We start from the raw sequence: 25,608 nt of genomic DNA, 5'->3' as shown, positions 1-25,608 counted from the left end.
TTAACTAATCATTAAAAGTAAGTTACAGACATCATGACACTTGATCCAAATATCACTTAAAAACAAGGATATTCTCTTGCAAAGGCACAATACCTTCATCATACCCAAGAAATTTAAACTGATACAATAATATTCTCTAATATGCAATCCCTATTCAGATCTCCCCCAATGGCTTCATATTGCTTTTAGCTTTTTAGGCTTCTTAGCTTTTTTTTTTTCTTTTTTAATAGTGCTGAAACATCGGTCAGTGTTTTGTTCAGAGTAGGCATTGGAGAAATGGTTGTATTTCCTGGGTTTCTTGGGTTTAGCCTTTGCTGAGGTTGAGTGGGGACATGTGTGGACAGGAAAGGCTGATATCCCCAGGCAGGTGAGCTAAACCGGGAATTCTGACCTCAGTTTTGGCTTCAAACCAGATCCAGACCAAGACCGTGGCCCAGTGCGTGGAATTCTACTACACCTACAAGAAGCAGGTGAAAATTGGCCGCAATGGGACGCTCACCTTCGGGGATGTGGATACGAGTGACGAGAAATCGGCCCAGGAAGAGGTTGAAGTGGATATTAAGGTGACTCCCTTCCCAGCCTCAGCTGCTTAGAGTCTTGGCTGTGTCTGGGGCCAGGGGTTGAGTTGGGACCCTGAGGCCAGGCCCTCTGGAAGTCCCTGGAGGGTAGAGAGAGGAAGGCGGTGTCCCTGACAGCCCCAAGGAGCTGATGTCCTGGGCACTGGACCTGGACCTTTTAGGTGCCCCTCTCTGTCTGCCAGGGTCATGGTAGTAATAGATTATGTTGAGGCACACCTTGGGGAGTCTTCCCACAGTATGTGCACCAGCACTGACTTACTGCCCCCTCACAGCAGATCTCTAACACTGCTGCCCAGACTGAAGTCATTCTCGCACGGCCATGAATATGCTCTCTCTGCGTCCCTCCCCCACGTCACTGTTACTGATTTTGTCACTGCCTGTGCTACTACTTCATATTTTTCTTTAAATCAACTCATTTTTTACTCAGAAGAGAAGCATTACATCACAATCATGAATAGAAAACCAGTATTGTTTGCCATAGAAGGTACTAGTAAAAATAAATAAATAATGAAAATCAAACAATGTTACTAAATTCGAGGTAGATACTCTTACCTGCCAAGGCCCTGAGTCTCGGGCCTGATCTCTGTTTAATTAAATCTGGAAAAGTATAAAAGATACATTAAGATCCAACTCGAAACTTTGTCCTTGACATCATCATTGAAAAGGGACTGTTACTTAATTCTCTGTCCATGTATCCACCTAACGTCATCTTGGGGTTCGAAGTCCACACTTGCTGCCGTGCTGCGCTAAGCAGGGAGTGGTTTGGTCCCCGTTGTGCAGATGGGAAGTGGGCACAGGTCCCGAAAGCATTACAGAGCTGGTTCAGAATTGCAGAATTGCTGCCTGGCCCCACCAGACCGCCTTGCTGAAGGATGTGTCTCTTGGACTGGCATGCTCCCTCCCTGCCCCCAACTCAGTCTGAAGTGCTCGGTGTCTTCCTGAGGGCTTCCAAGAGTCCATCTTCTTTCCTAGGCAGACTAGCAGGGGAGGATACAGAGTTGTAGCACGGGAGGCCGCGCTGGGCCGGGCCGGGCCAGGCAAGCAGGACGAGCAAGGGCTAGTGGCCCGTGGCTCGGTCAGAATCAGGGCGGTACGGCTGTGAAACCGAGCTCCAGGCTCACTGCCCTTGTTCTTGTCCCCTGTAGACTTCGCAGAAGTTCCCTAGGGTGCCTCCTCCCAGAAGAGAGTCTCCAGGTGAAGAGAGGCTGGAGCCCAAGAGGGAAGTAAAGGAGGCCAGGAAGGAGGGGGAGGAGGAGGTGCCAGAGATGCAGGAGAAGGGAGAGCAGGAAGAGGGGCGAGAGCGAAGCCGGAGGGCGGCGGCTGTCAAAGCCACACAGACACTACAGGCCAATGAGTCGGTAAGTGTGACCTCCACTGGGGGAGTCCAGGGCCAGGAGGAGGGCTGGAGCTGGGCCCGGGGATGCGGGAGGGAAGGGGGGCAGGACAGGAACATGGTGATGATGGGGATCATTGTCCCAGCTGGAAGTGTACTAAGTACATTATGCTTTTAACTCGTTTAATCCTCATAACCCTGGGTGGTGGTAGGTACTGTCATTATTCCCATGTTTCAGATGAGGAAATCGAGGCCCCTAGGTAAGACAACTAGTAAGCAGCCTGACTCCAAAGTCTGCTGTTAAATTTTATACTACAATGATTCTGGATCTGAGACTCAAGAAGAAGGCTTTGTGAAGACCTCAAAGGCGTGTGGGACGTTGGGCAAGCATTTATGAGTTGTAGGTCAGGCAGGTTCCCCCTAAGAGAGCTGTGTCCCCACACAGCCCCCCGCCGTGCTCTGTGTACAAGCTTCGTCAAGTTCTGCTGACTTTTGTGAGTACTTCCCTGTGAGGGTCTCCCCGTGCACATGCTTACGACTTCTGTCGGCCATCTGAGGCTCCCCTAACCCAGGCCCATGACTCCTATATCCTGAGCAGCACCTCTCCAGCTCTGCGCCGGGGTCCTCTACTCTCGGTCGTCTGCTTGGCATTTCCCCTGGTGGCTCATGTTGTCTGTCCCTTTCGCTAGACTGTGAGCTCTCTGAGAGCAGGGTTCCTGTCTGTCACCTCTGTATCCCCAGCATCTGGCACAGTCACATGGACTTGAATCTCATTTCTGGAACTAAGGCATGAATGAATGGCTAAATGACTGAAAACATGCAAACATCGTTCATTGAGACACTTAGGGCCCCTGTCAGATAGATGCATGGAGAAGTTCTGTGGCAGCTAGGGCTGTCCCACAGAATGACTGTACCAACAGCTTTGTAAAGATAGAGTTGGCCAAAGACCAGAATGGGCTGCCAAAAAGTGGTGAGTCTCTTGTCACTGAAAGGATTCAAGTGGATTCTAGGGGACCATTTGGCAGGAGTGTAGACCTTTAAGAGCCCTCTGTAGACACCAGCATTCAGGAACCTCTCCTTCCCAGATCTCTCACCTCTCCTTGTCTGATCCTCTCCAGGCCAATGACATCCTCATCCTCCGAAGCCATGAATCAAATGCCCCTGGGTCAGCTGGCGGCCAAGCCTCGGAGAAGCCAAGGGAGGGGGCAGGGAAGTCACGGCGGGCACTACCTTTTTCAGAGAAGAAGAAAAAACCAGAGACATTTAATAAGACCCAAAATCAGGAGAACACTTTCCCTTGTAAAAAGTGTGGCAGGTAAGATGGTAGGCCCTGCCTCCACTGGGACCTAGCAGGGTGGCCACGGCTGGGGGGCAGGGAAATGTGCTTTCTGAGGGAGAGTGGAGAGGTACTTGGAGCTTTTATCTTGTCTTCTGATTGGCAACCAGGGTTTCTAGGGCAGTGATGTCACTTGGCGGCTCTGAGAAGGGGGACGATGGTGCTGAACCCATCCGTTCCCTAGGAGGAGGGTGGGGGTGGGCCGTGTGGCTGGAGCCTGTCAGGCAGGGCCGGGGCGCCCAGGCCGGGTGCACACTCGCACACTGCACAAACAGGCGTGCACGAGAGCGCTCTCTAGCCCAGTCGTGCCAGGGTGGGTGGGGACGGCCCTCTAATTTGAGCCCCTCCTGCCCTGCTACAGGGTGTTTTATAAGGTGAAGAGCCGCAGCGCCCACATGAAGAGCCACGCAGAGCAGGAGAAGAAGGCTGCCGCTCTGAGGCAGAAGGAGAAGGAGGCGGCGGCCGCCGCGGCCACTGCGGCCGCCGCCTCTCCGCACCAGGCGGCCCTGCGCGAGGAGAGCGGCGCGGGGGAGAGGGGCTGACGGCCCTGTCCCCGGACTCCCGGCCCTCCCGGCCCCCGCCTGCCCCAGCTCTTGCCCGCACGCTGGGACCGCCAGAGGGAGAGAGGAGCGATCACGTGGACTTTCCTCGAAAAACGAGACGATAAAATAAACGGCTCTTTCATTTATCAAAGGCCCCGGAGCAGCCTTCAGGGCTGCAGGATCCAGTTCTCTTGCGTTCGGTGTGGGAAGTCGTCCTTATGGAACCGTGGAGGGCCTTCCGCGCCGCCCACGCCGGGACCTCTGCCGCGCAGCCTCTTCCGTTCGTCGTCGTCGTCCCCCCCTCGGTCACCACGGAGAGCCAAGCACAAGCTCACCCTCCCCAGAGGACCTCGAAGGCTGCACAGGCCCTGCCCCAAGCCCCCGGCAAAAGGGACTCCCCCGGAGGGAGTGCCGGTATCTGTGCTGTCCCCTACACGACAATGGCCAGGCCTTTGCCGCTCCAGTGACCCTGTCCTCCGCCCACCTCCTGTGGGAGGAAAGCTACCAGAATGCCTGTAGGTCAGAGGACGGGTACCTGTCCCTTTGCTGCTTGCTCGCAGCCTGCTGGGGCTGAAAAGTTGTCTCAAATGCCTGGGGGAGGGCCGGGGCTCCTCTCCAGCTCTCAGCCTGCGGGAGGGCGGGGGAACGTGCAGACGGGCGGAGCTGCGGGCTGGGGCTGGAGGGAACTTTTCGGGAAACCTTGGCTCTTCCTGCTTTCCAGCTTTTTGCCAAACACCTCTGGGCCCTGCCTGAGGGAGCTTCTCTGGGGTCCAGCCTGCTCCTCCTTGGTGCAAGTTCCCTCCCTGGCTCTGTCCTGCCCTTGGCAGCTGCCCTCTAACCCCATCCCACCTGGTCTAGCGCAGATAGCCACAGCCCAGCCCCCAGCCCTGCATGCTGGAGATTTCTGGATCCTTCCCTGGGAGGGGGAGGTCTCCTAACCAGATTGGACAGGAGCCTTCATTCCTTGACTTGTGTCATTTGGGAGCTATTTATTTATTCTTAATATTTAATTTTTAACATCCTCTCAGGGACCAGGGGCCTCCTGCTTTCCAGAGGCCCAAGTGCATTTATCCCAAAACAAGGCACCTTCTTGGCATCCACCCCGCCCCCCATTCCCAAGACCCTAAGGTCCCTCACCTCATTGCTCTGGAAGCTCTTGCCATTAGGAGTGATGGTAGCACTGAAAGAGGGTGGAAGGGTGGAAGGTGTCACCAAAGCCACACAGAGACTAGCAGAAGCAAGGGGGATCAAAGGCCGTTCTTATTGCTACCTCTTCTCTGGCTGTATTTTCATATTGCCTGAGGGGATTGGCTGGAAGCCAGAATTCTAGTCTTGTTTCTGGCTTGGCGAAGCCATATTTGGCATGGAGTCACTGAAGTGAAGGGCTGGAAGGTTCTAGAGGCCCCATCACTTGCCAGTCCTATAGGACGGCTGAGTTATTTTTCTGATCTTGTTACTCAGCCTTAGTTGCGTTAAAAGTTCCAAATGACTGCAAGTCTATGACAGGTCAGGTTAGGAAGGAGCTAAAAATTCTGCTACTCTCCTTACAAGATAGCCTAAAGGCACCATATTTGGTGGCTGGGACTAGGGAGAGAGTTTTGTTTCTAAACTATGCACTAACAGGTGTTCTTCAGCATTCATTTATGCATTAATATGGTTCTTCAGGACCCCAGCGATGGGAGTAACAACATTCTTCTCCCCGCCAGACTCCAGGAAGCTACCTAGATCTTCAGCTTCCCATTTAGTTTTCCCCAAAGGCTTCTTCAAGATCCCAAGACTGCAAAAATCTGGTACACCCTCTGGAAACAGGAGGGTGGCAAATTCAGGCTGTCTTCTAAATCACTTGTGTACTAAGAGTGCCTTCACAGCTTCGCCCCAGAGTGCTACTTACGTTTCCCGAGGTTTTTTCTATTTAAATAGTATTTAGTTTCAGGCCCCTCTGTGGACACGTGGTAAGAGGAACCTCCTTCATTTAGAGTGAATCTCCTCTTCTAAGCTCATAGAAATCAGACTAGGTGAATGTTGGTGGAGAAAATCAAGCTGGTACCTCTGTATTAATTCCACCAGACACCGTTTTTTTAGAAGGGCTCATGCTCCATGATGGATTCATGTCTAGAATACAAGGTGAAAGTTAAAATGTGTAGAGGGCAGATGCCATTGTTACACGTGACCTGCCAGTAAAGTAGGCGCAGCCATAGGAGCTGGGATAGGTGTGTCCTTTATGGTGCTTTCTCCCTGTGAACACAACAGGCTCGTCTTTTGTTTTTTTCTTTTTCTCTCTTCTACTCAGAGCTTTTTGCTTTAAGAAGTTAAATGACAAACACCTCCAGCTTTATAATGCCCTCCCCACACCATCTCCCATCTCCATCTTCCAGTCTCCATCGACACTTAGCTAAGGGCATGAAACTAACCTAGTGCCTGTGTTCCAGACCATTTCTGAGGTCTCTTACCCACCCAAGGAGACTGTGCTTCCGCACACTGTCCTCCATGCCTTCAGCAGCCCCCCTCACAGCTAAGGTACACCCTCATCCTTTCCGCCACCCCCCCCCCACCCCTGGCACAGAGGTCGTGTGCTGCTTATGTCTAAAGAGATCCCCTATATTTAACTGCCTCAGTGACCTAACCTCTTTCTTCTCATGTGCCAGACGTTAAAATGAAGGAGGAATACAACACATATTCAAGCCTCAGCTGTTTCAATATATTTTCACTGGGGCTCTCTTTTTTCGAACGGTATTTATTACCAGACTGGCAAGCCTAACTCCTTAGGTTTACAGGAAGTATGCATATTTTTATAAAACAATTGTATGTCCTCCCCATATTTTGCTGTGTTAATACTTGCCTCTAACAATTTGCAGCTGTTTCACCTTTCCCTCATTTGTCTCTAAGTTGAAGGCCTTGTTTGGAGGGGACAGCACAGGAACAGCCTTGACAGTCTGTAATTATTGTACAAATATTTTAATAGCATATAAATAAGTATATTCCTTTTATTTTGGAAAAAAACATGATCAGACACTGCCTTTTGTGTGTTTGCTGCCTGTGGCACCCTTTTTTAAAAAGACTGTTACATATTAAAATAGTGTATATATATATATATATATATAAATATTACCTCTTTTGCTGTACAGTTGTGATAGACCAGACTGAAGATTTTATTTTTTGTGTGCTTTTTATAAAAAAGAAAAAATAACACACTAAAGTAAATCTTGCGGATGTGATTGTAATGTACCTATGTAACTTATTTACTTTTGAATGTTCTTCTGTATGTTTAAACCTTTTATTAAATAAGGTTTTAAAAATTCAGAGTTGAATGCTGTGTTCTTTTAGGGAGATTTTCACCACCTGGGATTGACGTTAAGTAGGCCCCGTTTTGCTTGCAGGGGATTGCTTGATATTTTTGAACCACAAGGATTCCCTCTTATCACCTCTTTGTCAATGATGCCAGGACAGGAAAAATAACACGCTAGCGTTTGCCTGCCTACAAAGATTACTGAATAGATACAGATATTTTTACAAAATTTTAGACAAGAAAACGTCTCAACTCAGTGTCTCACACAAAAATATGGACACGACACACTTCCCACGTGTTAGTTTCGTTGAGATGAAGTATGGAGGCTGCAGGATGCTCTCTGGTGGCACAGGGGAGCCGCGGTGCTCAAGACAGTATTTTCTTACGCAGCGGTAGACCAGTCGCCTTGACAGATGCATTTCAACAATAACGCCTTCACTCCACTCCAGAATTATATTATCTTGTAAACACGGTGCTTTGTTTAAAAAAAAAAAAATCTGGAAAATGTGAAAAAGGAAATGCGCCATCAGAGAAAGCCGTGCCCGGGCGCCTCGCTAGCACCATGGCAACCGCTCGACCCCGCGAAGCGCGGGAGCGCGCGGAACTCGCGTCGTCAGGGCCACCGTTGCCATGGCTACACTCAGCCACGGGGGCGGGACACGGCGGAAAGCCGCTCCCGGAGCCGGCCCCGCCCCCCCACTGCGGCAGTAACGCCTCCGCCGGCTGCGGTCGGAAGACTTGGCAGCGGAGCTGCGCCACATCGCCGCAGCCGGTTGCAGCCGGCGCACGGCCGCCCCTGCCCGCCCTTGCCTCCGCTGCCTGGCGTGTGTCCTCGGTCCTCAGCCGCCCTCGCCGCCCTCGCCGCCCTCGCCGCCTGGAGCCATCACTGCGTCTGCAAAGAAGCCCCTTGCTGGCTGGCCTCGCCGCCGCCGCTGAGACCTCAGAACTGTCTCTTCTTTCCGGGACCACACAGCCCTCGTCTGCAAAGCAGCCGCTCCTCGCCCGACCGGAGGCCGGGCTCCGACGGCGAACGCCGGATCGTCTCCGGGAGGTGTGCCCGGCGCCCCGGCTGCGAGAAGGTGGCCACGCCCCACAACCACACCCCAGCGCCCCTCCAGCCCCGCGACTCCAGCCTTCGCCACCCGCCCTCGCTCTTCGCCTTCTGCGCTGCGACGCGACACCCTGCCTGCAGGTGGGGGACCCTGGCAGCGGACCCCGACCGGAGACGCAAGGTGGCGACGGAAGCGTTACTGATTGCCTGAGCCTCCGAGACGCTTCGCTCGGAGAACGAGCCGACGGAGTGACTCTGGAGGGGGCAGCGAAAAGGACAAGAGCAGGACTCTGGTGTCATTTGTTAATTGTGATTGCGTGAAGCTTGCCTCCCTCGGGCATATTGAGGGGAGTGTCTGCTGCTGTCCTGAGTCCTAGAGCACAGGGAGCCACAGTCTAATCTGTATTTATAGAATTGGGGCCCTTGATAGTTGGGAAAATGGCGATGACACTGTTGGAAGACTGGTGCAGGGGGATGGATGTCAACTCCCAGAGAGCCCTGCTGGTCTGGGGGATCCCAGTGAACTGTGATGAGGCTGAAATCGAAGAGACCCTCCAGGCTGCGATGCCCCAGGTGCCCTATCGAGTGCTTGGGAGAATGTTTTGGAGGGAAGAGAATGCGAAAGCAGCCTTGTTAGAGCTCACTGGCGCTGTCGATTACGCCGCGATCCCCAGGGAGATGCCGGGTAAAGGAGGGGTCTGGAAAGTGGTCTTTAAACCCCCGACTTCCGATGCTGAATTTTTGGAAAGGTTGCACCTCTTCCTAGCGAGAGAGGGGTGGACCGTGCAAGATGTTGCCCGCGTCCTTGGGTTTCAGAACCCCGCTCCGACCCCAGGCCCAGATATGCCAGCAGAGATGCTAAACTATATTTTGGATAACGTTATTCAGCCTCTTGTTGAGTCCATATGGTACAAGAAGCTGACGCTGTTCTCTGGGAGGGACATCCCGGGGCCTGGGGAGGAGACCTTTGATCCCTGGCTGGAACACACTAATGAGGTCATAGAGGAGTGGCAGGTGTCTGATGTAGAAAAGAGGCGGCGGTTGATGGAGAGTCTTAGAGGCCCTGCCGCTGATGTCATCCGCATCCTCAAGACTAACAACCCTTCGATAACCACTGCTGAATGCCTGAAGGCGCTTGAGCAGGTGTTTGGGAGCGTCGAGAGCTCTAGGGATGCGCAGGTCAGATTTCTGAACACTTACCAGAACCCGGGAGAAAAGTTATCTGCGTATGTCATTCGTCTGGAGCCTCTTCTGCAGAAGGTGGTGGAGAAGGGGGCCATAGATAAAGATAATGTGAACCAGGCCCGCCTGGAGCAGGTCATTGCCGGGGCCAACCACAGCGGGGCCATCCGCAGGCAGCTGTGGCTGACGGGGGCTGCGGAAGGGCCTGCCCCTAACCTCTTCCAGTTGCTGGTGCAGATCCGCGAGGAGGAGGCCAAGGAAGAGGAGGAGGAGGCTGAGGCCGCCCTCCTGCAGTTAGGTCTGGAGGGGCACTTCTGAGGCCCCGGAGTCGGGCTGCAGTGCAGACGGAGATCACAGCTGCTTTCCTTGTCGCCATGCTGTCTTACAGGGTGTGTCTCTTAGTTGTAAAGACTTCGCCACGTTCTGTTGTTTTGGGGGGTGGGGTGGGGTCAGGCCTGGGTATTCGTGTTACATTAGTACAGTCGTGCCAATGAGCACCCTGAGCTGCTACGAGGGAGTCGTACCAGCTGCAATGCCAGGTAAAGACCTGTACACAAGCGCTCAGTGCAAGCTGTCGTTGTGGCAATCATCAGTTGTAAAAAACATGTGAATTTGTGACACTTCCCATTGAGGTAATTAAGTGTGAAATTGCATGTTGAGATGTTACGTACAGGGCCTGGCAAACGCAAGTGTTCGGTAAAAATATGAGCCGTTGTTACTAATATTGTGAATAGTTTTTGTGTTTACAGTAAATTGCTCTTAATTTATATTAATGGAAAGAAATGTGACTTAATTAGATACTATTTACTTATTCAACCTTACAAAGCAAATTTCTTATTTTTCATCTTGAAACATCTGGATCAGTTTAATTGAAAGTGTTCTGAGACTATGGAATGGGGTGTTAGAAAAATACTGCAATTCTAGAATTGTGTGAATCCATTCTTCTCTGTACGAGATACAGATGTAAATTGCATGGGGAGGTTAATAAGAACCAGTTACAGTTATCTATTCCCCCATTTCAAATCTTTGCCATTGAGTAGTTCTTGTTCATGCTGATTCTCTGTTCTAAATTTGAAGTTATCAAAATACATGTATATGAATAAAAGTATTTAAAAATTCTGTTGTCTTGTTTTTCTGATACAAATACAAAATTTCAGTGTAATTAAGCTCTATATTCTCTTTTCTTGGGAAGACTTCCCCGTGTCACTAAAAAAATCAGACTTTAACTACTCTTTACCTTTAAGCTTTATAGCATACTATGCGAGTTTAAATTGCAGAACTTTTGGATGTATTCCATTTTTGCATGTTTTCTACAAGGCAGATGTTAGAAGGCTAAATAAACATAAGTATTAACTTACTATAAAATGTTAGGAGATCCTGAAATGGGACTCAGGATGTTATCTAGCAATGCTTTTTCTCCCCTTTTAAGTCCCTTTTCAGCTAAAAATGTTTTGCTACAGGAATAATTCCTCATACCTGTTTAAAATGAATGTTTCAGATTTATAGCAGGCATTTTATATCAGGAGGATATAAACAGGGAAAGAATTTAAAAACATGTTTGACTGCAGAGAATCAGTGACTGAAGATATTTGTCTTGAGATCCCAGTAAATTCAGAAGTGGTTACATGAACATAAGAGTTCAGTGGGGTTTTCCCCTAGTAACAAGGCTTTAAAATTATAGCCAACCTATTTAACAATCGTAAGGCAAAACAATTATTTATAAAGGCTAATACTGGTATACATTCTAACAGATTTTTCTGTGCACTCCCTTATGTCCTCATCTCCCATGTCAGGTCTGTTCCACCCTCACAATCCTCTCTCAACATACATCTCCACATATTTGACCCTCCCAACAAGTCTCCGCTTCCCCCACCAAACATGTCCTCATTCCTCCACTCCCCAACTCACATGGCTCCCCCTCCATTCCCATCAGCACGATGGCACGGCATTGGGTACATGCACCCCCCCCCCGAATCTTACCTGTACACACACATTCACTCCCACCTTCCCCAGCCCAGCACTCCATCGTATCCCACCACACGCATACACTGCAGCAGTCTTCCGCCCCAACCATACATTCCCTTCTCTCCACACATACATACACACGTGTTCCCACTGCCGCCTCACACCAACCGGCCACCACATATATACACACATTCTCACCCATACATACTACCTTCATAACAAAAATAATGAGTTCTTCATTTTTTTCACCCAATGTTATAGGCATCCTTCTATGTCTGTACATAGGGATATACCTTTTTATAGCTGCAGAGCTGACTGCATTTTAGAAAGGAGGGTTATCACTTAGGATTCTTTTATTATATATAACAATTATATATCTACATATACATACATATATATTTAATACAACACATATATATGGTACACATGTCAGGATTCTGGACATCCATCCTTTATTCTAGAAAATAATGAACTAAAAATAATGAGCTGTTTCTAATCTGCATTAAGGTTTTCTCTTTATAGGCTCAGAAATTAAAATCTGCTTTTTAAAGGAGGACAGCAGCAAGAAACATCCTTATAACCAAAGAACTGTGGAATAAAGAAGTAGAAAGTACACTACAGTACCATTCTGAGACCAAAATTATATTCGGCTCATAGCACAGAATACGTGGTGAGACAATATGCAATGTTACGGCTGTAACTAGGCTCTTCCCTGTTTCTTGTGTATCACAAAGGGCCTGGCCAATGTCAGGTTATTCCAGACCACACATCAGGGTCCTGTCAACCAACCTTAACCTCGTATACTACTAGGGAGGAGAGGACTAGGAATGGTCAAGTGCAGTAGTAACTTGCTGTCCCGGGAAGCACTCTTTCCAGGATACTGATCATGGAAATGGTGCCCAGAGAACTTATGAAGACTTACAAACCTGGGAGAGGAGATTGTCATTGGTGGTAACTACAGAGAAAAAAAAAAAAAAGCATAAAGAAATGAGTCAATCGCTCTCCCCCTCTCTCGCATACACATGCACACAAGCTGTGTGGAATGTTTGATCCAAAGGCCAAATTTCTTCAGAACTGACTGTCATCGGAAGTTCACGTGGTTGCTCTGTACTCGCTAAAACTAATGGTCATATAACCAAAAAGATACAAATTAATTTTTTTATAAAATAACACAATTTATTACTATTTTAAAACATGTCTCACAAAATAACATTCAGAAACTCAACATTTCTAAATAATTTAACACAATAAGTTTAGTCATAAAGTCATGCTACAAAATTCCTGCATATAAAAGATTATTACCAAAGTATTAATAGATGTTAAAATGTTCTTCAGAACGGAGTTGGTTTTAGAAGCCAAAGATTCTGGAATGATGCTCGTTATCATGACTGACACCCTGGGAGAAGTAGCTAGCTATATGAATATTCTCTATAGCTACCAACTCACCGGTCTTTTGATGGGACGGGTCCCTCTAGGCAATAGCACCTCAGAGGCAGGTACCCTGCAGATCAAAGAAGCAAAGAACTTCCCACCCTGGTAACATGAGCCACAACTTAATTTAACCAACATCTAATTTTTCAACTCTAGATGTGGGAAAGATAACTCACAAAGTTTCTATTCTGAGGAAGAGAATTCTACTTGACACGTTCCCCAGAGGGAAGACTGTCAATGTAGCAGATGTGGAAGATGACACCAAGGGAGGGAAACAGGGAAATCCTGACTCCGATTAGGTCAACAGACAACTACTGCGCAGGCGGGCTTAGAACGAGCAAGGATGAAGTTGGATTCTTCAATACCCACATGCAGGTTAGGTATTTACCTACCTGCCCTTTGGGAGTACTTTCCACCAACATCCAGTTCATAATTTTAAAGTGCAAATCTACTGCAAAATAGTTTACTCTCCCCCACCCCCTTGTTAAATCTGCCAGATCAGAATTTGGTTGGCTGGTTCCCCTCTACCTGCCCAATATGGGAAATTAACTAGAATCCAGGTATGACTTCTCTAAGTGGCAAGAGAAAATTTTTCTTAGTTTAGAAAAAAGTAAGACTCAGTTTCATTTTTTTCTTTCAGTTTTCTTCCTTTGTAGTCACTAGTTTATAAAAAGGCAGGAATAGAGATTTAGATGTGGGATTTCTAAAAGTTCAGTGATTTTTTCTTAACACACCCCCTTTTTTTTATTGCACCTATTTTATGGTTTTACAAAAACAAAAACCAAAACCTCATGCTAGAGTGAAGATAAAGAAATACGGTCAAGTTAGCTGTGTCAGAAGCACCAACTCTGCTACACTGAATCTTGTTTTATATTTAATTATTCACAGACACATTAAGCAGCCTAAATAAAGAAAATGTGTGCCAAAGGAATTAATTTCAGTTAAAGGATAACTTTCAGTTCAGCAGTTAGTTTTCTCTCTTTACCAATACTTACAATGTAAGGTCTTCACAAACTGACAGACTGTAGTTAGAGAGACACTAACTACTCGTATGATCAATACTTTGACACCCCCCCACACACACCAATTTTTAAAAGGTAATGATTAAATCCAACCCTTCTAGACCCTACACTTTTTCCATTTAGTCCTAAGAAAAACCCAGGTGGAAGATTCTGGGTCAGAGAGATAACGATCTTCAATTCCACTTACACATGACCAATTCTGAGAATAAGTCAACAGTTAAGATTCATTTCTTATTCCTTGTTACTCTGCTTCAGACCACTGGTAAAAGGTATAAGAAGCAGCATCTATTCAAGTCAAAATTTCTTTTTCCTCACAAGAACCACATTTAAGTATCTTATAACCATACCAAGTTAGTGACCAATGATTATGATCAGACATTCCTCTGATCCCATTCCAAATTGGTGTCTACACCAGCTAACTTTCATATATGATTACCAAATTTTGCCAAACTTTATAAAATATTTTTCCATATTTAATGACTGCTACAGTCTGGAAAATTCTATGCATTCGTGGACAATGAATGAACATTTAAAGAATGAACACTTAAAGAATGATCCATTTTCTAAAAGCACACTCAAAAAGTTCAACTTTAGAGATAAGGAAAAATCTATCATAAAGTTGAATTCTGTTAAGTAAGAGAGAGGTAGGTTAATAATCACTGTTCTAAGATAAGCAAGAATGCTAAGAAATAAAAGTCGAGACCCTGCTGAAAAATGTGAGTTGAACCTTCCAGCCCTGAGTTTCTAATGTTATATGAAAATTAAAATGACCGCTACAAAAAAGCAAAACCAACGACCATTTTCCTTCCATCCGTGATTATTAAATACATCACCTTCTCTCATACAACAACTCAGGTGGCATATAGGACTACAGAGTGAAAATAAATGCATCCTGGACAAAAGGAATGTTAGTAGAAAGCACTGGTTCTTAACCAGGGACGGATTTGTTCCTACCCCTCTGCCAGAGAGGACAGATGGCAATGTCTGAAGACATTTTTGGATGTCACAACCAAGAGGGGGTTCCACTGGCATCTAATGAGTAGAAGCCAGAGATGGTGCTAAACAGCCTGCAGTACACAGGACATCACCCAACCCAACATGGTAATAGCGCCAAGATCGAGAAACTCAGGTTTAAAGGAACAAAATCCTACGAACAGAGAACACAAAAACCTTTCAAGGTCTGACCAGGTAATACACCCATAAGCTCAGACTCAGGGAACATAGAAAAGTTGAATTCCTTTGTAGACTAAAATCAAGTTACCTGTGAAAAATTAAAATACTGAACTGATTCTAGAGCTCAACCACCATTATGAGAACAGAAGAAATTTAAATTTAAATTTAATTTAAAAAACCCACTAAAATGGCATAATGCTTTAAACCAGGAGCACAGAGAGAATCCATTCCAAGTAGGTCAAGTATCTAATCCATAAACCAAAGGCATTCAATATCAGCTAAATTTGCAACAGTAAAGGATGATTAAAGGAATAATTAGAGTGAATGCTTTTTTTTTTTTTTTTTTTTTTAGGAAGAATGTTCTGAACTTACTCATATACCCTATCTTCCATTTTCTAATGGTATGGATTCGGGCTTTAATCCCATGACAAGGATGCATAGGAGTCATTCAAATATTTGTTGAGTGAAACTAAATATGAATTTTGTGTGAAATGGACACAGAAAAGCACCTTACATTTCTCTGAGAACTATCAGTGACTAAAAGACATTAAGAAACAAGGAGAACCAGGGAAATTAGTTTCTAAATTATAGAATTCAGAAAACCACACACCAACATCGTAAGCCATTTTACAGATTCAATATGAAGCCATCCCTCCCTATTACACTCACTTTCAGAGTAACTTTTGAAAATAGATCCATACATAGTAAAATGGCTTGAAGCTTGCCACCTGGATGAAGGGCAAACTACAAGTGAAGGCGATGGTCTTCCCTCCGAGTTTGGGGGACTTAAACATCACCACGGGGAATACTCATTGCCTACAGTTCACACAAGAAATACCCAAAGGCTTTGAATGTATAAGCCGGAGGAAAGATTTCTTCCTATCAGATTATAAGGAAGAACTAAAAGGAAGCTAAAAAAGTGTTGGACTAATTTTTCCTCTTGATGTTTGTATTCAGAATTGATTGTCAAAGCAGTGGTCCCTTTAGATCAGAGTGACTCAGAGAAATCATGTAATTCCTACTTAAATGATAGCTGAAGTTTTCTGAAACCCAGGACTATGCAATCACTTTTTCAAAAAAATGACTCTCCCCTCTTCGACTGATTTTACATGAGTAAATGGGGAAATGACTCAGTCTCTGGTTGAGGGACTTTAGGCACAATTTGGCAGAGCGCCTCTGACTTCTTTTCTGTAATCTGTCAGTGATTCAGTCACGACCTGCTACGGACTTCATCCGGTTACTGACTACTATACCTCGTACTTTCCAAAAGGATTTTGTTTCCTTACAAATTCTAAGCTCTGTATCCAACTATTGCTTTGCAGTTTTGAGGTTAAGTCACCTACCATGCTTCATAGAGAAGGCAATCCTCAAAAATATTGCCATTTGCCTGGGATCCCATAATGAAATATCTCTTCTCTTTCCCCTTCACAATCACTTACATAATTCATTTTAAGAGCTGTCTAACTTAGAAACATTCTAAAAATATATTTTGAGATTCTAAATTCAATCTATTGAAAGATATCCGATGCAGTCTCTTAAGTTCTATATTCTTATTTATAGCAACCACTTCTCCCAACATGAGGGTCAACAGAAGAAAGTCATTAGAGAACATTTTGATATATATGAATGGCCAACATTTAGGCTAGGAATTCAAATATAACTACTGTTCACATATATTTCCTTATATAACATATAAGGGACTATAACAAGAAGTGTGCCTAAGATCAGGTCCACACGAGGAACACGCACAGCAGTGCTCCAAGGGATGACCGTGACAGGCATTGTAACCACCGACCCGGGTCACAACGTGACTGACTGTGCACGGTGACTCAAGTGGCCAGGTGTGCAAACACAACCTAAATTGCAGCTGACGATGCACACATTTTTGCAAAAACAAGTAAGTATATATAACATGGGCTATAAGGCCTCCAAGATATTAATTTTTCCTTTTTTCACCATAGCTTTTCCAATTGGACTTTGGGACTCTTGATTCTAGGACTGCTCTGTCTTTCTTCTAAGAGGAACTCTTCCTGTCACCGTGCTGCCTTCTGAACCAAAGGCATGACACATTTGTGCTTCTGAGTCATAAGGACACAGACCTTCAGGAAAGATGGTCTACAGATTCAAAAGTTAAGTATATATATTTAAATGCCTGGTCTGAAAAAAAAAAAAAAACCCTAAACAAACTGAATAAAGAACCGTATTTGTTGTTCTTTGTTGTTAAAAATGACTGGTCTATAAAAGTTTCCGTAGATGGGGCCACGTAGTACATAACTGGAACTGGAGACAAAAAATTTAAAATTTGAATTTCTAAAAAAAGTACTAGAATGTATGAAGTTGGTGTTACCGTTTGGGGGGAGAAACACTCAATAGGTTTAAAAAAAGATAGGAATCAGAGATCTGTCTTAAGAACCTTTTGCCCCACACAGAATCTTTAAAATAGACAATTATACAAAACTTATCTATTGTTCTTATGACATTTAAATAAATTAACACAAAGCAGAAAACGTGGTGTTAGTTATCTTCTTCCTCATCCTCTTTAATTACTGGGGTACCTAAAATGAAAAAGAAAATTTTTTCTGGTCATTCTTAACAGACTGTTAAAATTCTAAATGAAAAAATATATTTTTAAAGATTTTATTTATTTATTTGTCAGAGAGAGAGAGAGCACAAGCAGATGGAGTGGCAGGCTGAGGGAGAAGCAGACTCCCCGCAGAACAAGGAGCCCAATGAGGGACTCGATCCCAGGACCCCGGGATCATGACCTGAGCTGAAGGCAGACACTCAATCGACTGAGCCACTCAGGCGTCCCTCTAAATGAAAATATTTTCCTGTTAACCTGAGAAGCTATGAGATGCTAGGAAGTGTGCCATAATAAAAATAATCTCATAAAATAATCTCTTTAATTTCAAATGATCCAAAAAGCCTCTCAGGGAAATTCTCAAATGGATTAATATAAGTACTTATGAATATCTGGCTCCCCAAATGCAGAGTTGCAAATAAAATGCCTACAGGTACCAGGCAGAAAAATAAAGCCCTATACACCGTAAAAACTGTATGTTAAACACAAAGAAATATTCTTCATTTTTCACAATAAGATATGCAATCCCAATGTTGCCAGAAATCTGGATTTTTATATTACTCTCCCAAATATTAAACAATAGGGACAACTTTGGAAAAAAATAAAAAGAACCAAAACACAAAAAACAAAACACATATGCAGGCTGTCAGCGGGCCAAGGGCCACCCATTTCTGAGCACTGGCATTTGAAGTCTGCCCACAATTTGACCCCAGTCCACTGTTCTGTCTTAACTCCTCAGCCTTCTGCACCAGCTAAACCGATCAACTCACAGTCTCCCAAACTCACCTTGCACACTCTTACCTCTGGACCCTTGTTCAACAGAGTTCCTCCATTTTGGAATGTCTCCCCCACCAACGCTCCTTCCATCTAAACCCCACCCTTAATAAGGAACCAACTCCAGTGCCTCTTCTCCTGTGATCCTTCCTTAATGCATATTTATGTTCTTTATGGCAGTGAGCAGAGTTTCATCTCTCCATACTCCCCACAGCATCTTTTCGCGGGGGGAGAGCGAGTGTTACTGAAGCATAACATACAAAGTACACACATTACGTAAGTGTACAGATCGATAAATACACACAAAGTGAACACATCTGGTAACCAGCACCAGATTAGGTAGGGAACATCATTAGAACCCCCAAAACTTCCTCAGGCCCCCTTCCAGTCACTAACCCCCCACAAAAGGTACATTCTATCCTAATGTCTAACACCATAGGTTATTTTGCTTGTTTTTGAAATTGATATGAATGGGATGGTATAACACACACTCTGGGTCTGGCTTCTGTTGTTCAACATTATGTTTGCACGATCCATCTATATTGCGTGAAATTTGTAGTTCATTCATTCTCAGTGCTGTTTAATATTACACTGAATGAATATGTCATGATTTATTCTACTGTTTGTGGATGGGCGTTTGGGTTATTTTCAATTCATAGCTACTAAAACAGTGCTGCTATGAACATTCTCACACACGTCATTTGGTAAACATATACACCCATTTCTTTTGGGTATACAGCTAGGAGAAAAAGTGCTGGGTCATAATGGATATGTATGTAGAGCTTTTACAGATAATGCCAGCTTTCCAAAGTGGTTATACCAAGTTACATTACCATCTGGCAAGGTCTGAGAGTTCTAGTTCTCTACATCCCACTAATATTTGGCATTATCTTTTTCATTTTAGCTTTTTAAGATTCCCTCGTTTTGCTTATAAGCAACAGAAGAAGAGCAAAGTAAGCAAGTTAGCAGCTGTAGCTGTCTCTGTTCTGGTACTAGGAGAGACCGAGCTTGTTCTCCTAGGGGCTGTTCAGAGTGGCTTGAGGTCAATACTTGGTCCAAAAGGCTGTAATGTGGCTTGCTCTACTCAGGGTCTACATGAGGGGTTCTGTTCCATGTTTAGGGAAGGGTTTTACTTCCCGTATACAAAACTGAAAGACGACAAATGGTTTCTAGAATCCGAAGATGCACATAAAAAAGCTAAAGTCCAAGACTCTAATGTCCCTACCCCCTTTTTTCTATTTTATTTTTTAATTGTGAAATAGTCATTCATATAAGTACAATATAAACAATTTAAGGAGTAATAAAGCCAATGATTGTACACCCACTACCAATTTAGGAAACAGAACATTACCAGTATCTTAGAAACCTGTCTGCCTCTTCCCAATTATTCCTGTACCTCTCCACAAGAGATAATCTATTGTCTGTCATTTTACCCCTAGGTATGCATCCAGTAAAAAAGAAAAGAACATTCTGAATGATTCAATTGACAGAAAACTCAGAAAATTCAAACTAATCTATAGAGACAGAAAGCAATCAGTGATTGCCCTGGGAAGGATGATGGCAAGGACCAGGAGGGAGGGATTACAAAGAGCCACGAGGATACTTTTGGGGGTGATGCATATGTTTATTACCTCCCCCCCCCAGCTTTATTGAGATATGACTGAGATAGCATTGTGTAAGTTTAAGGTATGAATATGATGATTTAATATACATATATTTTATGGAATGATTACCACAATGTTAGTTAATACATTCATCACTTTAATAGTTACTTCTGTGTGTGTGTGTGTGTGTGTGTGTGTGTGTGTGGTGAAAACTTTTAAGATCCACTCTCTAAGCAACTTTCAAGTAGCTGTAAGACAGTATTGTTAACTATAGTCGCCATCACATATTCACTATCTTAATTGTGGCGATGGTCTCAGAGGTGTATATCAAAACATACCAAATTATACACTTTAGATATGTGCAGTTAACTGTGTGTCAATTAAACTTCAATCAAGCTGTTAATATTTTCTAGTGTAGGAAAACAGAGAGTGAAGAGCTTTTCACATCAGTAATTCTCAATTGGAGGACAGATGAGCAAATATCTCCCAGGGAGGCATCCTGCAATCACCTGTGAAACTTTTTCAAACTATAGAGACCTGTTCACTCTCTCCCCAGAGATTCCAAAATATCCAGTATCTTCATAGGGGTGCAGCCCCATTTAAGAACAACCACTTCAGTAAGGTGGGGTGGATAAAGGGATGTGTACTGAGGCTCTGAAAGAGGTAGTAAGGGCGCGATGGGGAGATAAAGATATTGGAAGGATAGAATGACAAGGCAGCAGGGATGGTGAAGAGAGAAGAGAAGGGCTGAGGGACGAGGAAGCCTCCACCATAGACAACCAGGTCCTTCTGTTTTGGATGTGACTATCAGTATGAGTGTGGTGCTGAAGACACGAGGGCGAACATGTATTTGTACACGGGATGATGATGGTGTAGCTGGATGTTACTTAGTTTTTCTTCTAAATATTTTCCTTTCCCTCCATTCAATCAGGTAGCCTCCTCGGCTCTGGATCACTGCTTCTGGGGCAATGTGGAAAGGAGAGAAAGACCGTCAGACTTAATTGGCTTTTGTCTTTGAAAAGCCTAAGATCACTGGAAGACAGTTTGTGAGAAGATGCAGAATGATGTGGAAAAGGAGGGGGATAGTGATTCTCTTCCGATTAGAAAGGTTATTTCCCTGGGCTGGCAGAAAAGAGAGGAGTCTGTGGGTTCTGGAACGGTTGGGGTCCTGGCCTGGCTTCCTGGGAGGAGGTAAGATCCAGAGAAGTCTGGGACTTCTATCATGTCCAGTTTTTAGATTACAAAAGAGCAAGTTCTGGTGAAATTAATTAACTGCACAATGACGAAAAAGCTATTAAGTGGTAGACCTGGAACTTGAACCCAGTCAGTGAGGAATATCTATTGACATTGACACCTATCTTAAATATTGGTTAACTAAAATTAGAGGGTGAGGGTAGAGAGAAAACTACAATTTTGATCCAGTTGTGAAAAAACGACTGCTTATCATGTATGTTTAGTTATTCTGCAAAATAATACCTTTGCGACTTGAGAACAAGCCCAGCTTTCTTAAAAGTTTCTGGTCCAGGGATGATCTTATACCAGTCTAAGCATCCTAGGAGGTTTTCATCTCACCCTGGCTCAAACCCAGACTATAAAATTTCCTATGGAAAGAAAGGGCTTTGGAGATGAGAGACAAGCATTTCTTTTTTAGTTTTGCTCCTTTTCATGATTCCATGTCACAAATTCAATCCTTATGCCTAGAAAGCATTGCCCCAAGCTGGCCCAGAGTCACTCACCATCCAGCTTTTTCAGTTTGGGAACTCTCTTGGTCGCCTCTTCAATCCAGTTCCCATCAGCAGAATGCTTCTCTTCCAAGGGATTGCCTACAAACACCAGGTCTTCCAGGCACGGCAATTCTGCCAGCTTCACAAATTCAGCTACAAGTACAAAGAATACATCCCATATTAAAACGGCAAGCTCTCCTGTTATGATTTTTGGGGTTGAACTCCAGTATCACTAGCCCTCAGTCTGTGACTATTCAGAACAATTTATTGACTAAGATTTTGAAGTAAGTAAGGGAAATTATACCATATGACGTCATTCTCTGAAGACATTACGGAAAGGGAAGAAAAAAGAAGACCTACCTCTCCTACCTTTATGCTCCCTAAGGATGGACTGAGAAAAGGGGATGAGGTTCAGAATCACAAAGACCAACGTATCGCTCTCCAGGGATACGTCCAGCTTTTGTCTCTACCCATTCCCTCATCTATTTATTTATTTATTTGAGAGAAAGAGAGAGCAAGTGAGCGTGGGGTGGGGGACAGAGGGAGAGGGAGACACAGAATCTCAAGCAGACTCTCTACGGAACGTGGAGCCTGATGTGGGGCTCAATCCCACGACGCTGAGATCAAGACCTGAGCTGAAATCAAGAGTCGGAAGCTTAATCGACTGAGCCACCCAGGCACCCATCTTTGAATTCTTCTTTTAAAAAAAAAAAAAAAAGATTTATTTATTTGAGAGAGAGAGAGGGGTGGAGGGGCAGAGGGAGAGGGAGACGGTCTTAAACAGACTCCGCACTGAGCACAGAGCCTGCAGGGCTAGATCTCACAACCCTGAGCTCATGACCTGAGCTGAAACCAAGAATCCGACACTTAACTGACCAAGCCGCCCAGGCGGCCCCTCATCTTTGAATTCTCAAATCAACACATTCACATACCTATGGAAGAACTCATTACACAGTTTAATAATTATTATTTTATAAACTACTCTTTTTTCCACTAAGTTGTGAATTCCTTGAAGGTAGGGACAGTATCCTATTCAACTATGTATCTCAAGAGCCTGGCGCAGTTCATGACACTTAATAGGGCTTTAGTAAATGCTGAATGAATAATGTACTATAAAAAAACGAAGTCATACAGACGGCAAATACATCTTCCACCCAAGAATTATTAAACTTAAACTGATTCCATTCAGCCTCTGAACAATAATTTAATTTTTCCATGATGAATAGGATCAGGATCTATTCAATTATAATTATTTTAAGTAAATATTTAAATGTAAATTTCAAGCATTCAGCTGAAAGACAGGAACTCCTACAGCTATTTCCCTGTGTGCTTAGGAAGAATGTCCCCGTTTTGCATCTTGTTCTCTGTTGGGCTATTTTCTCTAAACTGGAGGTAGAAGGTTAGCAAAGAGCCAGCTTCAGCTTACCCCAGTCTTTCACTAGGTTATTAGACATGTAGAGAATCTTCAATTTCTTCATTACATGGATCCCTTTCAACTTCTCAATAAAATTGTAGGAGATCCACAGTTCTTCTAACGTGTCCCCTACTGCTTCCTGAAAAAGAAAGCAATTTGGTTTACAAGCTTATTTTTAAACTTTTCCTCTGTCCCCTTTCTTATAAACATAAAGACGATGGCCTTCAGAGAGAACTGAAACCCACCTGTCCACTGGCAGGAGGGCTGAAGGCTATGTGGGAGTTTTTCTCATTAAAAAGGTAAGTACAACATTTTCTTCCTCTCTTCAAACTGATTTGAACTAAAAATAGCTCCTGAAATCACCAAAAGGGGAAATAATAGCCCTATTTTATCACCTCTATTGAATTGCACAGATTTCAAATTATTTCCCTGTACATTATATGATTTGATCCTTATAACATTTAAGATAGGCAAAGCAGGTTATTTGATTTCTATTATAGAAAGATTAAAGGTATTTTCTAAGATCACAATGCTATTAAATAATAAAGCTAGGTCTAAATTTCAGGGTTTTTGTTTCAATATTTACTATGGAAACTTTCAAACACAAAAAGTTGAAAGAATCTTATAACAAATACCTATGTATCTACTACCCAGATTCTACCATTAACATTTTCCTATTGCATATCTGTCCATCTATCCATCCACTATCTATCCATCCTCTTGTTTTTTTAATGTATAAAATTCAGTTTAAAACCCATAGTCTTTCCACTATGGTATAAAGATTATAATGGCTCTTAAATGCTACATATAATCAATGGTGGTAAAAAGACTCTTCCTTCTTTTATAGACATAAGACAAAATGTAATGATTATTTCTCTTTATAAAAAAGAAATGAGGGGCACCTGGGTGGCTGAGTCAGTTAAGTGCCTGACTCTTGATTTCGGCTCAGGTTATGATCTCAGGGTTGTGAGATCAAGTCACGCATCAGGTTCCGCGCTGGGCAGGAAGCCAGCTTGGGATTCTCTCTCTCCCTACCCTCCTGCCTGTCCCCCCGTAAAAAAAAAAAAGTGTTAGGCAGGACCAATTACATGCTCAATTCCCTCTTATCCCAAAAGAATTTACCTACATCCACATGGTAACCTCTAGAATGTGGGGCTAGGTCTATGTCCTGGTAACTTTCCCTCCAAAGACTGCAGGGAAAATAAGTGTACCCTGGATAAAGATCCTTAGTGCATTTTCCATTCTGGTGGAACCAGGGGGAAGCCGAGAAGGGAGTGGCCTGAAGTAGTCTGTGTGTCACCCCAACTCCCAAAATTTATCATAGTTTCAACTTTCTGGGTAGAAGAAACAACAATTTCAAAGTAAAAAAAACAAAAACAAAAAACCTTTTAAATCAGTCTATCCTGGCACACATATATCAGAACTTTGTGATTTAACCAAACCCCCTCACCTAGTAGTATTCTGATATCTTCTCCCAAAGGACCTAATTAATGTATCCTATCTTTCAGAAGAGGGGAATCAGTCTTCAAATAATTTGAACTATATTGCATACATTTCATCTCACTGCATCTCCATTCAACTCATGTCTCCAATTTAGAAAGTGTGAGGTGGCAGGAAAAATACTGACTAAATATGGATTAGAAGACTTAGGCTCAATTCTGGGTTCTGCGGCTTAGCTTTGTTTTACACGTGCAGGAGAGGACTCTCGGTCAATTTCGCATAGGCAAGTTGGTCAATTCTCCCAAGAGCCAATTTGCTGAATTTACTCTTTCACTGATTTACTGAAAAACTGTTTAACTACTTATAAATTATAGCAATTTGTTTTAGATAGGATAAGACAGGATAGAAATTCCTTTAGATAGGGGCGCCTGGGTGGCACAGCGGTTAAGCGTCTGCCTTCGGCTCAGGGCGTGATCCCGGCGTTATGGGATCGAGCCCCACATCAAGCTCCTCCCTGGGAGCCTGCTTCTTCCTCTCCCACTCCCCCTGCTTGTGTTCCCTCTCTCGCTGGCTGTCTCTATCTCGGTCGAATAAATAAATAAAATATTAAAAAAAAAGAAATTCCTTTAGATAGGATAACTTTTGAAGATGTCTGTGATGTTTTATTCATTCAAGTACTCATTTAGTTTTAGTTTAGTTTTCAGCCATTTGGATGTAGCTGTTTTGCCATTGCCAAATTGCAGTGCGATTGGGGAATTTTCTTTCCTTGGCAATATGACTTTGTGGAATGAGAATTTCTTATGTATGTATACTGACTTGCAAATGTATAGATTTTGGATGCCCAGAACATAGTTTTTTCAATACATTTTCAATCTATTCCACTGTTTATTGTACTTATGTAAATGTAAGGATTTGCTAACCAGCTCAATTAGATTACTATTTTTATGTGTTCTAATCATTTGAGAAGTGATTAGTGTCTAAATTATGAAACTAATATTCTACAAAGATGGACTGACAAAAACAATAGCTGAGATGAAACAGCTGTATGTTAAGACTAAATAAAACTTTACAGAAAAATTTTAAAGGTGTTGAAACCATTCCAAGCAACACAGTTTTCTATATATTTGTAAGTAGGTAATAATGATAGGATTTTGGTGAAGCAATCTGGTAAC

The 25,608-nt window shown here is 43.9% G+C and overlaps 3 protein-coding genes across 7 annotated transcripts in view; 2 read left to right on the top strand and 1 right to left on the bottom strand.

Annotated features, from left to right (window-relative positions):
- MIDEAS (mitotic deacetylase associated SANT domain protein) overlaps positions 1 to 7,089 on the top strand; it is a 62,672-nt gene extending 55,583 nt beyond the window's left edge. For 2 of the 4 annotated variants that reach the window (XM_045807851.2, XM_045807850.2), the window contains exons 10-13: positions 414 to 563; positions 1,724 to 1,936; positions 3,030 to 3,226; positions 3,609 to 7,089. In XM_045807851.2, coding sequence (XP_045663807.2) covers positions 414 to 563; positions 1,724 to 1,936; positions 3,030 to 3,226; positions 3,609 to 3,789 — 741 coding nt within the window. In that variant the 3' untranslated portion in view covers positions 3,790 to 7,089. Of the gene's footprint in view, positions 1 to 413; positions 564 to 1,723; positions 1,937 to 3,029; positions 3,231 to 3,608 lie in introns of those variants that run through there. The other 2 variants (XM_087856124.1, XM_045807853.2) reach the window with 2 other exon arrangements.
- A 705-nt stretch (positions 7,090 to 7,794) lies between these two features.
- On the top strand, positions 7,795 to 10,427 carry PNMA1 (PNMA family member 1). The gene has a single exon (XM_045807854.2). It carries the CDS (start codon positions 8,565 to 8,567, stop codon positions 9,624 to 9,626), a length of 1,062 nt encoding a protein of 353 aa, XP_045663810.1. The 5' UTR covers positions 7,795 to 8,564; the 3' UTR covers positions 9,627 to 10,427.
- A 2,000-nt stretch (positions 10,428 to 12,427) lies between these two features.
- Positions 12,428 to 25,608, bottom strand: part of DNAL1 (dynein axonemal light chain 1) — a 38,315-nt gene continuing 25,134 nt past the window's right edge. For both annotated transcript variants that reach the window (XM_045807855.2, XM_087856121.1), the window contains exons 6-8: positions 23,009 to 23,135; positions 21,595 to 21,735; positions 12,428 to 17,454 (exon numbers count right to left, since the gene is read on the bottom strand). In XM_045807855.2, coding sequence (XP_045663811.1) covers positions 17,414 to 17,454; positions 21,595 to 21,735; positions 23,009 to 23,135 — 309 coding nt within the window. In that variant the 3' untranslated portion in view covers positions 12,428 to 17,413. The remainder of the gene's footprint in view (positions 17,455 to 21,594; positions 21,736 to 23,008; positions 23,136 to 25,608) is intronic.

This window comes from Ursus americanus, chromosome 26, assembly GCF_024610735.1.
Source record: "Ursus americanus isolate L20-20 chromosome 26, mUrsAme1.1.p, whole genome shotgun sequence".
NCBI lineage: Eukaryota > Metazoa > Chordata > Mammalia > Carnivora > Ursidae > Ursus > Ursus americanus.
This window is presented reverse-complemented; position numbering and strand designations above follow the sequence as displayed.

Coding starts and splice junctions, on each gene's coding strand:
- PNMA1 (XM_045807854.2), top strand. CDS start 8,565: ATGGCGATGACACTGTTGGAAGACTGGTGCAGGGGGATGGATGTCAAC.